At 34.3% G+C, this 11,951-nt stretch overlaps 1 protein-coding gene across 1 annotated transcript; it reads left to right on the top strand.

The window, feature by feature from the left end:
• Positions 1–451: 451 nt before the first annotated feature.
• LOC111018210 (transducin family protein / WD-40 repeat family protein) lies at positions 452–11,673 on the top strand. Its single transcript, XM_022294216.2, has 18 exons — positions 452–704; positions 831–858; positions 1,026–1,126; positions 1,816–2,019; positions 2,347–2,590; positions 3,002–3,177; positions 3,893–3,975; positions 4,300–4,372; positions 5,597–5,662; positions 6,290–6,332; positions 7,776–7,915; positions 8,522–8,734; positions 8,852–8,936; positions 9,044–9,338; positions 10,196–10,457; positions 10,580–10,793; positions 10,908–11,122; positions 11,247–11,673. Exons 1-18 carry the CDS (start codon positions 579–581, stop codon positions 11,394–11,396), a joined length of 2,718 nt encoding a protein of 905 aa, XP_022149908.1. The 5' UTR covers positions 452–578; the 3' UTR covers positions 11,397–11,673.
• The last annotated feature ends 278 nt before the right edge of the window (positions 11,674–11,951 follow it).

Genomic DNA, 11,951 nt, shown 5'->3' with positions numbered 1-11,951 from the left:
GAGCTATGCTCGCTTTAGCAGATTTATTTAGCATTTACATGACATGTTAACTGTGTATTATTAAAATGTCATATGTTGGTTGATTCATGCATAATCCTTAAATAATCGTAAACATTAGAGTTTAAACTAACGAGTTGCTAACATGAGCTTAAATAATCAAAATATTACTAACCTCTCTAACCAGATTAAATATGTACAATTATAAGAATTTAAGAATTTATTAGAATCCTTTTAAATAAATGAATATATAGATTAAGCTTAGTTACAAAAGACATACATTAATAACTAACTAAAAATTAGAAGTTCGAATGTCCACGTGTCAGTGGACTAGAAAACAAAATAAAAAAGACCTAGGTCTCCAAAATTCGTGGGACCAAACTTATAAGTTTACAATTTTAACCTTTGATACAAGGGCATTTTGGTACACAATGTTGCCTTCTTGCTTAAACCTCCGAATGTCTGTGTGGTCGGCGGCCATAAAACCCTGAAAACGCCTGAGCCCCGCCCCTCCTCCTTCTTCGAGAGCTGAAGAAAATCTAAATCTTTCTCTGCGCCTTTGAAGCTTCGCGAGATAGAAAATGGGAATCTTTGAACCGTACAGAGCAATTGGTTACATTACAAACAGCGTCCCCTTCTCTGTGCAGAGACTCGGAACCGAAACCTTCGTCACCGTTAGCGTTGGCAAAGCCTTTCAGGTTTACAATGTAAGATCATTGCTTGATGTTCTTCTTTTTCTTACAAATTTTGCAGTTATTTCTTCCCATTATGGCTTCTCTTTTCATCTTATAATTGGCTTAATCGTTGTTTTGTACTGTTTTTCCTTATTACAGTGCGCGAAGTTAAACTTGGTGCTCGTTGGTATGTGAGTTCTTTTTTGTTTTAACGTTTGGTTTAGCTTCAGTTTCCATCTGGGTGTATGCCCGTTTTGTTGTCTTTTATTGATTTTTGTAGCCGACTGGGTTGTCTTTAGAATTTTTCTTGTATGGTCTGTAGTTCTACTTATTCATATGATGCTTGATTTTAAGGCCCTCAATTGCCAAAGAAGATTCGAGCTCTTGCCTCGTATCGTGAGTACACGTTTGCTGCTTATGGGTCTGATATTGCAGTTTTCAAGCGTGCCCACCAGGTTTGCTCATTGGGAATGTATTTTGTTTAGAAGTGAATCTTCCTGGAAAAAGATGATTAACTGCACATGCTCGATTCATCATTTTCTTGTTTGTTTAGAATGTATGATGAGTTATTAGTTTGGGTTTATTTTATTGTACAGCCATCTTTAAAGATTTTGGTGTGCATCCATGCAATTAGTTCTTATTCTAGCATGTCCGAAGTTTTGGTTCTATCCATTAGGATGGAATAGCACCATTTCTCATAGTTGTAGTTTTCTCACTGATTCCTTAAGTGTTATGCTTTGAAAAAAAATGGCTATGGGGCTTTTGGCTCCTGAATTTTTTTTAAAATTGTTTTAGAAGTGCAGTTTCAGGATTTTCAGAACTAAAATTAAAAGAGCCTTTGATGGCACATCGCAATGTTCTGACAGAAATACTTGCATCATTATACTTATCCGTTGTCTACATTATCCCATGAAAATTCCTAGCACCCATCTCCCTTGTAAACGCTTATGTACAATTTATAATATCAGTAATACCTTTTTAGTTACTTACTGCTCATGAGTTATGTGTACAAGAATATCTAATGTCTATTCCGTTTGTGCCTGGAGATATTATTTTACACATGCACACATGCTTGTCACTGATTTTCTCAGTGCCATTTCTTTAGACAAATTTGATGGAAAGGCTGTGAAAAATTGCTTTTCAGGTTGCAAATTGGAGTAGCCATAATGCCAAGGTCAACTTGTTGCTGTTGTTTGGAGATCACATCCTAAGTGTCGACATTAATGGAAATATGTTCATTTGGGCTTTTAAAGGAATTGAAGATAGTCTTTCTCCAGTGGGACAAGTCATCTTAGACGGACAATTTAGTCCTAGCTGTATAATGCATCCAGAGACGTATCTAAACAAAGTAATTGCTTCTTTACATTCCACATGTAATTTCCATGGTAATAGTTCACAAAACAATTCATTTCTTGGCAGATTCATAATTAGGAATTTGTTTGATAAAATTATGAATGTTTTTCATGTAATTTAGTGTAACAAGATTCACCTTACTCATCACAGAAGAATCTAGAACAATATATTGTATAGCAATCAAAGTTTGATAGCAGATCATGTCTGCCGTTGTTTTCAGTCTGGGCCCTTGTAGTGAGAAGGCTACATAAATGTGGTGTAATAGTGCAGTATTATTTCTTACTCTGAAATTAAGGAACCTTAAGGAAAACTGTTTGCACAGGTTATTCTTGGAAGCCTAGAAGGTTCTTTGGAGCTTTGGAACATCAGCTCCAAGAAAAAACTTTACGAGTTCAAGGGATGGAATTCATCTGTATGCTGCTGTGTTTCATCTCCTGCTCTCGATGTTGTTGCCATTGGCTGTGCTGATGGAAAGGTTCATGTTCATAACATTCGTTATGATCAAGAATTGTTTTCATTCACCCACTCGACACGAGGATCTGTTACTGCCTTATCTTTTAGCTCAGGTAATTGCAGAACTGAATCAAAAGAACAATGGTTATCATTATTATTTGTCAAAGATCTTGTTTACTGTCAATGAGTTTCTATAGCTGCTGTTTCAGTTTTAAATTTGTGATTGAATTTTCAAGCATCTGCTTCTGAATCAGAGGCTATCTTCATCCATTAAATTAATTGGCCTTTAGTTAATGTATTTGAGTTTACTACAAGTCAGTTGTAGACATTGCTTCTTTACATGACAGGATTATTTTCATTATAACTAATTATATATCTACCCCACATGATTGAATTTGAATATTTAACAGAGTTCATATAGTTTTTTTCTTTTTTATATAACTCAGTAACTTGATATTTTTCCTTTCCTAATTGGTTATTAGTGAATGAAGGTTTGCTTGACTTTAATTAATTTGTTTTATAAGATGGACAGCCTCTTCTAGCGTCTGGAGGTTCATCAGGTGTTATTAGCATATGGAATCTTGAGAAGAGAAGGCTTCAATCGGTCATTAGAGAAGCTCATGATAATTCAATAGTTTCACTTCACTTTTTTGCCAATGAACCAGTACTAATGAGTTCTTCAGTAGACAACTCCATCAAAGTAAGAGAATATCATTTCCCTGTATGGGTTTCTTTATACAAGTTTTACATAATTGCAGACAGTGACTTGTAATTGTAGAACCTTATATCATATCACAAAAAATAAGAGAGCAATGTAGGACCTTATATTGTAGAAACTATTATGAATTATCTATACATATATTCTGTCTTACCGTATTGTGCAATTTCTTTGCAAAGATTTTTTAAAAAATCTTTCTTGGATTGGGGCTTGGCTTTCCTGCTCGTGTAATTTTGTTTTCCTGCTCTTGTGTAATTTTGTATCATCTATGAATTCTAGGTTCTTATTAACAAAAAAAATAAACTTTCCAAAATAAAGCATCCTCTGATCCCGACGATTGATGAATCTCATTGGACCAACGATTTTTCTATGCATAGGGACTAGGTAAGGAAAAACAAAGGATCCTCTCGACCTTAGGTCCTTAGGAATCTTCCCCAGAATCTAGTCGTGGTTCCATGGTGTTTATTACTGACCTTATGGTATATAGCATATCTCTACAAGGAGGATACCTTGTTCTCTTGAAAATACTTTTATACTTCTTTCTTGTCAAATGAAATTTCATATTTCTGATTTAAAGACCAAATTTTCATCATTCTATTTTTTATGCCATGTAGTACCTTCTTCTCTTATATTTATAGAGATTTATGCATGTATTTTATCATATTTGGAATATCATTCCTCATTACTTTTTTGCTAGATGTGGATTTTTGATACAACAGATGGAGATCCTCGTTTGTTACGCTTTCGAAGTGGCCATAGTGCTCCTCCTCTTTGCATAAGGTGATGATATGTCTTTTGTACGTACACGTAGGCGTACCCATTTACTTGAAGTGTTTTTTTCTTTTTTCCTTGGTATAGATGGTTTGAATTTTATTTTGTACTAAAATATTTTTGGTTGTTAAGTTAGTATATATGTTGCCATGCCAACATGGCTAGTTTTTGATACATTGGCATGTGCCTTCTCCTTGTTGTATCTTGTTTTTATTTTGTTTCTGTGTTTCTTAGGTCTCAATTTTGCTTCCTGTTAAGTCCTACAATTTCCGTGTAATTTTGATTACTTTTCTGTGATGTCTCCTTGACTCTCAATCTTACTGTCGGTTTTAGGTTTTATGCAAATGGGAGACACATTTTATCTGCTGGTCAGGATCGGGCCTTTCGGCTTTTCTCTGTAATCCAGGTTGGTTTTTAACTATTGAAAGAGGATGAAGATTGTTGTTGTGATGAATTTTTGTGACTATGCTAGTAAGAAATTATATGTTGACATGGTAATGTTTGTTTATTTTTTCATCCTTTATTTCATTGCTTTCCTAGAAATATATCCGTTTGCAAAGAATTTCTAAAGGGGTTGAGGAGTTTTACATTGTATGACACCTCAATTTTGGCACCTACCCGTTCCATCTCTAGGAGGGATGTCTCTTTATTCATGACAGTGAACAATTGTTTGGATTGTTGAAATCATTGCCTCTTTTCAGTCTCTCGGTGCAACCTTTTGTATTTCCTTTATCTGTCTTAGTGAACGTCTGGATTCATTATCAAGGGAAAAGAGTCTAAGATGAAAATTATTTAATCTCTACATAAAAAAATGGTCATGTCAATGGCCAGTGGAAAATTAAAGAATTGATTTCATTAGGTTGGTGCTGTCTTTCATTACTAGGGACCACGGAAGTGCCAAAAGTTCATATGTTTGTCCAGTGCCAACCTATGAAGATTTTTGTGAGCTATTTTGAAAGTAATTTTCTACTTTTTTTTTTTTTAATAATATGAAACGAATAATTCATTGATGGTATGAAAATATACAAAAGGCCACAAGGGCAATTACAAGAACGCCTTCTAATTTGTGATAAGGTCGTTTAAAGTGTAGCTATTGAAGGGGGAATAGAAAGATTTACACCAACCAAGAGCTAGAATGATAACTCTAGAACAACAATTTTTTACTTTTAACTTCTAAGAATAAACAAGTGAAAAATGTTTGACTTTTCCTAGTTTGTTTTTCCTATGGCCTGTACTTGACAACTGCTGAAAGTGTATTTCCTTTCAAAGTCATGGGATCATGATCAAGGATTTCATGTGCATGAGTAATTAACCACAGTTTTTTACTAATAGTTTGAAAAGAAAAGAAAGTCTACGTTTCAAAATAGGTCCTAGCCTGGAGAAATATAACTTGAACTACTTAGAGATGTTGGGATTTATGTATTTACAGCTCCTACTCTCTTTTTACTCATGAGTCATGTCTGCATGAAGAGTTGCACATAGGCTTCAACTCTCAATTTCTCATCCTAAGATCTTCTTTCGTTTCTATTTAGTACTTCCTTTTCATTTTAAATGGATTGTTGTTTATATAATTGTTATACAACAAATGATCATCATATAATTGTTTACTCTTGCTATATATTTGGATTAGGATCAGCAAAGTAGAGAGCTTTCTCAACGTCATGTGGCGAAACGTGCAAAGAAACTAAAACTGAAGGTATGACTCAAATATGTGGTTTTAATATGGAGGCAATTATTTTGGGAGGCTAAGCAAATGGCATCAATTGAATCCATCTGCATGTCGGTGTTTCCTTCTTTATTTGTCCCTTGGTGGTCTTGGAATGTCCCTAATTTATTTTCGTAAATAAATAATCGGATTGAACCACTTGTAAATTATGCTTTTAAAAAATTGCCTTTTAGTTGTTTATGCTATTTTCAACTACCTTAATGATCATGCTCTTGGTTAGAATTGACATGATTCGAAAAATTATTATAGTTTGTATTGTATCGAATGGAATGACAATTAAAAGTATTTTATCAAGATGAAATGAGAATACTTAACATTAACAATATTAAAATGTTTAATAATTAATATACATTAAGGAAGTTTACGTGAAAGATGGAAGAAAAAGATAGACTACAGAAGTGCCCCACTGACTAGGCGGTAGTTTGGGTTATATTTTTCAAAAGAATATTTTAAAATCTAACCTGTTAAAACTATTTTTTTAATTTAAAAATTGTTTGGAAAGATACCTTTATTTATTTTTTTCATTTATTTATTCTCTTTAATGATTCGAAATGATAAAACATTTAAATTATATTAGTTTTAACTTTGCTATTTCAGGAAGAAGAAATAAAGTTGAAGCCCGTCATAGCTTTTGATTGTGGTAAGTTACTTGTGTTCCCTAAAGTTTCATAAGATTATAAGGATACTCCACTAAGTTTGGCTGTTTATTTACTCTTTTTCCAGCCTTTGTTTTTTCTTCTATAAATAATGATATAAGCTGACTCATTTGATTTTTATTTTTCTATAAGACTTTGCATTTTACAAATTTTTTTATTACTTTCCTGAATGTCTATCCGATGCTTCTCTCCTCCTGCCACCTGAAGCTGTATTGATGGCTTGTTGTTTGGTAGAGTTTTGTTATAACTAACCTTCTAATTAAATTTAGTTTTTTTTTTCCAAGAAACGTCTAAATTGATGAAATTTACATACAAGTAAGGAGGACTGGATGATGATCCCAAACACACTCATACTTGCTTAGGAGAACAAAAAGAGAGAAACTCTTTATTGGCATTTTGTGGCCATAATGAGAAAAAAATAGGACTAGAACTCTTGTGTGTGCGTTTTTTGAACAGCTATTTCATTGATGAGATGAAACATGCATAAAAATGAAAAACTCCAAGTGACTCGGGATTACAAAAGGTCATTTAGACTATTGTTGTGATATGCCCAGAGTACAAGCAATTTTGCGCCGAGGTTGGAATTTATTGGTCTACATTCTAGGTGTACTCTTCCAAGCACTTTTCCAAGTGAAAGTACACCAAGAAACTCTTTAATGGTTGGAGTTTGCAAAAGAGTGTACTCTGCAAAGCACTTTGCCAATTTATTGGTGTACATACTTGGTGTACTCAGGCAAAGTCCAAGTATGTTGAATTTTTTTAACTGTTTAATTGTTAGAAAGAGTACACCAAGAGAAAAGAGAACAAAAAGAGAGAAGCTCTTTCTTGGCAAAGTGCTTGGCAGAGTCCACGCTTTTGCGCCAAGGGTGAAATTTATATTCAATATTTTTTTTGGTTTCTTTCAAACTAAAGTTCTCAACAAGAGCCTTTGTGGAATTGATCCTAAGGAATTGGCTTTCCAATTCTTCAACCCGCATAACAGTTGGAAATGTTGTCATTGGAGTGTATGTCAAAGATCCAAGAGATACCAAAAGATGAAGGGCCAGTCTATTATATGGATGAGAAACAATTCGTAAACTACGGAGTACAAAAGAGGATAATAAATCTGCCCAGATTTTAGGCCGATGGAGCTTAAAAAACCACTCTAATTAGCATTGATCAAGTTACAGAAGTATTTGAACAAAGTGCTCCAATTTCCGTTCAACCAAATATTTTCATGAACTAATATTCTTTGACCAATAAAATTCCGTAGCGAAATGATCTAATGTTTTTTGACCAACAATTTACTAAAATGTCTACCCTATTTTATGTTGCATCATATCATCAACTTTATTATCACTTATAGTTGTGTGATTGCTTTGTTACCTGGTTTCTGTTGAATGGTATTCAATTTAGTAACGTGTTTTTTCATGAATATGCTTTTTTAGCTGAAATTAGAGAACGGGACTGGTGCAATGTGGTTACATGTCATGTGGATACTCCGCAAGCATATGTATGGAGACTCCAAAACTTTGTTCTTGGTGAACATATCTTGAAACCATGCTCAGAAAACCCAACTCCGGTTAAGGTTTGTTTCAAGATAATATCAATTTCACCTCATTCTTTAGCATATCTATCATATGATATATAGTTAGATTATATTGATTTCTTTGTAATTTCTCATTTTTTTGTAATGATTGAGAGTGGTATCTAATAATTTTGTCAACCTAACTATTTTTTTATATTAAAAAGATGCTAATTTGTGATGAAAACTGGGGATAAATTGTCCTTATCTAATGTCTGGGCGATTCACTAGCATATTCTTTTTGTTTTTAGATTATGTCAGTTGTAACACGTATAAGTTGATATCCTTTTAGTATACGATTATTACATAATCGAAAGTATATTATTTTTTATAATTGGGAGTCGGAGTTTTGCTCCTCTATACCTAGGGCACCCGCGTGCCCGTCTAAAGGCTCGGACCCGGGAGGGTATTAGCCCACTGGAAGGTTTGAGACCTCTAAGCCAATATGACTTAAGAGACTCCAAGCTCTTGGGTTGCCTCTTGGGGGCATCGAAAGTATATTTTAAATTCGAAGTTTATTGTTTTCCTTCTTTCTGGTTGCTTTGCTGTTAAGGTAATATTTATTTCTCTTTACTAAAAGCCTGTATGATAATTTCATTTGGATAACAGGCTTGTGCGATTAGTGCATGTGGAAATTTTGCCTTCTTGGGAACAGAAGGTGGTTGGATTGAGCGATTCAATCTTCAATCTGGTGCTAGTAGAGGTACTTACCTGGACACATTAGAAGGAAAAACGTCTGCACATGTTGGAGAAGTTGTTGGTCTTGCTTGTGATTCTACAAATACCCACCTTATAAGTGCAGGAGTTCGTGGAGATATAAAGGTTTGTATTGTATTCTCTCTCTTAGCAAACAACCAATATTGACTCGGTTAATTTCGGAGGAAAGTTTGGATTTATAAAAGTGTGAAAATCCCATTTGTTAAATGTCTTGTGTTACAGGTTTGGAATTTCAAGGAGCGTGATCTGAAATCTAGATTGGAAATTGGTAGTTCTGTTGTGAAGATTGTCTATCATCGAGTAAATGGTAACTCTCATCTTTTTATGATCCATTCTCTTGTTCTTTCAGCCAGGTGGACCTTGATGGCACGATTTCCTTGTGGATAAATTATGTTTTTTTTTATCGTATTCCAGGACTTTTGGCAATTGTAGCTGATGATTTGGTTATCCGTCTGTTTGATGTTGTGGCTTTAAGAGTGGTTCGTAAATTTGAAGGTCATACAGATCGGATAACAGATTTGTCTTTCAGTGAGGATGGAAAATGGCTTTTATCATCTAGTATGGATGGAACTCTTAGAATTTGGGATGTTATTTTAGCAAGGCAAATAGATGCACTACAAGTCGATGCTTCAATCACGGCGTTTTCTATTTCTCCAAATATGGATATTTTGGCTACCACACATGTAGATCAAAATGGAGTCTACCTTTGGTAAGTTATCTTGGTGACATAATATACCTGTTCAGTAGGCAGGTAAACGAGGAACAACATAAATGGGGAAAATCATTTTTGGATGATCATTGTCTAGTATGGAAAAGTCTTATTTACATTTTGAGGTTGACTTTTCAATCTCAGTCTGTTTGGTTAGTATGAAGTTCATATGTTATCCTTTTGAAATTTCTTAATTATTTTCTATAAAAGAAGAAAAAAACAAGAAAAAAAGAGTATTTACAAGAGAGCTTTTGTTTGAAGAATAATGATTTTTTATTTTCAGAACCCCCTAAAAGATTAGATTTTGTAACTTCTTTAAAAAAAATTTAGCCAAATGTGACATTTTTCCTTCCACGTTATCTTCCTAAAAAGAGTTATAGGAAACCTTTTCAGTTAATGATACAATTTTCAGATGAAGCCTAAACATTAAACAGTGAAAGATGATAAATACGAAAATTCTGTGAAACAGGAAAAGTTAAAGTGATATGATAGCAAACTCCAATAGCACCATGAGTTGGTCTAGTGGTCGTTAGGGGCCAATAAAAAAAATTAAACTTAGAGGGGATGGGCTTAACTCAGTGAGGATGGATAACCTCTGAAATATCATTTTCTTTTGATGATGCATGATAAATTTAGTAGTCACACATTTGATAGTATATTTAGTTACACAGATACAATGAGACATGCCTCAGGATTGAAAACCTTTCAATGTTGTATTGAGGTCGATTTCATGGTTAGAAACTAGAGTTCAATAGTGGTAGATAAAGGGCCAGACTGTATTTCCATGGGGTTCCTTTCCTTTCTTCTTGCTAGACCACTCAAATTAATGACTTTTCTCTTTTTTGTTATCATTTTAGGGTGAATCAATTAATGTTTTCTGGCTCATCAAATGTGGATACCTTCGCGAGTGGGAAGGATGTTGTTAATGTTAAATTGCCATCAGTATCCTCGACAGAAGGTATTGAGTTTGAAGATCGCGAAGAGGATCCTTCAAATCTACCTGAATCTAAAGTTCCATCAGGTTTTCACATCTCCAGCCAGCAAATCCCAGATTTAATCACCCTCTCACTGTTGCCCAGAAGCCAGTGGCAGAGCTTGATCAATTTGGACATAATTAAGGTTTTTTTTTAATTGTTGCTCGATCCCCACCCCCACCAAAACACACACACATACAAAGAAAGAGAAGAAGAAAGAAAGCAATATCACATGTGAACTAATGTTGCTTTATCTTCAACTTCCAGGTCCGTAATAAACCAATTGAACCTCCAAAGAAACCTGAAAAGGCTCCCTTCTTCCTTCCCTCTCTCCCTTCTCTCTCTGGAGAAATACTATTTAAGCCTTCTGAGTCAGCAAACACAGAGACAGAAAAGGGGGTCGATCACGAACAGAAAAAATCCGATCTTTCATCATCCCAATTTTCGCAGCTTCTCGAGTCTTCTTCTGAAATACAGAACTGTAAGTTAGACACATTCTTTTTCATTTTTCAATTTCTATAATGCATTTGATTGTTTAAGCATTAGCTATAAACATGAAGTATTTCTGAAATAATATTTTTCTTGTTTCTTTCAGTCTCTGCCTTTACTGATTATATAAAAGGTTTATCTCCATCAACATTGGATTTGGAGCTTCGCATGCTTCAAATTATAGATGATGCCGATCATCAAGAACCTGAAAAGAGACCTGAACTTATTTCAATCGAACTGCTTCTCGATTACTTCATACACGAAATTACTTGCCGCAACAATTTTGAGTTCATACAAGCCCTAATCAGATTGTTCCTGAAGGTACAGACTCTGTTAAGGACCTTTCATGTTATGACTTTGAACTTCTCTAGTTAAGGAACCGATTTGCTTTTTGTTAATACAAAAATCCTTTTGCTGAATAGCTACATATTCCTTTTTGCACTAGATTCACGGCGAAACAATTCGTTGCCAGTCGACGTTGCAGGAGAAGGCAAGGAAACTCCTAGATATTCAGGCCTCAGTATGGCAAGGTTTGGATAAATTATTCCAATCCTCTAGATGCATGGTTACTTTTCTTAGCAATTCACAGTTTTAGGTAGTTGGGGCTCATCATATAGTCATGAAAGCATATTTATTGCTGTTGTAGATTAGTTTTTCTTTTCTTTTCATTTTCTTGGGAGTCCATAGTGGCTGCTGATGCTGAAACTGTGATTTGGATTAAACCAGAGAGAGAGAGATGTAATAGTTTGTTTTGGGTTAATATTTACTTCAACTCGATGAATTAGTCAGAAAGAGTGTTAGGTGTAAATTGTACAACATTATCCAATTTTGTCTAACATTACAGGGTATCATTGTAATACTTTTTCCTATGATTATGGTTCCACCATAACATGTCAAAGAAGATGTGGGAAGGAGGGAGAGTGGAAGAACATAAATAACATGTCACAATCCAATCAAATAATACAAAGAGTAATATTTTTTTCACTTAAAATTAGATGATTGCCACATCATCAGAGTTTAATTAGCATGTTGACCATCCGTTAACCGTCGCGTTAATATCTCATTGGATCAACTAGTGCTCAACTAAATTTATAGACTATATAGAGTTATAGAACCAAAATTATTTTTTACCTTAAATTTAAATATTAGT

Source organism: Momordica charantia (assembly GCF_013281855.1).
Source record: "Momordica charantia cultivar OHB3-1 chromosome 8 unlocalized genomic scaffold, Mcharantia_2.0 BLBB01000008.1, whole genome shotgun sequence".
NCBI lineage: Eukaryota > Viridiplantae > Streptophyta > Magnoliopsida > Cucurbitales > Cucurbitaceae > Momordica > Momordica charantia.
This window is presented reverse-complemented; position numbering and strand designations above follow the sequence as displayed.

Coding starts and splice junctions, on each gene's coding strand:
- LOC111018210 (XM_022294216.2), top strand. CDS start 579: ATGGGAATCTTTGAACCGTACAGAGCAATTGGTTACATTACAAACAGC. Junction 10,458..10,579: donor TCAATTTGGACATAATTAAG/GTTTTTTTTTAA, acceptor TTCAACTTCCAG/GTCCGTAATAAACCAATTGA. Junction 10,794..10,907: donor TTCTTCTGAAATACAGAACT/GTAAGTTAGACA, acceptor TGTTTCTTTCAG/TCTCTGCCTTTACTGATTAT.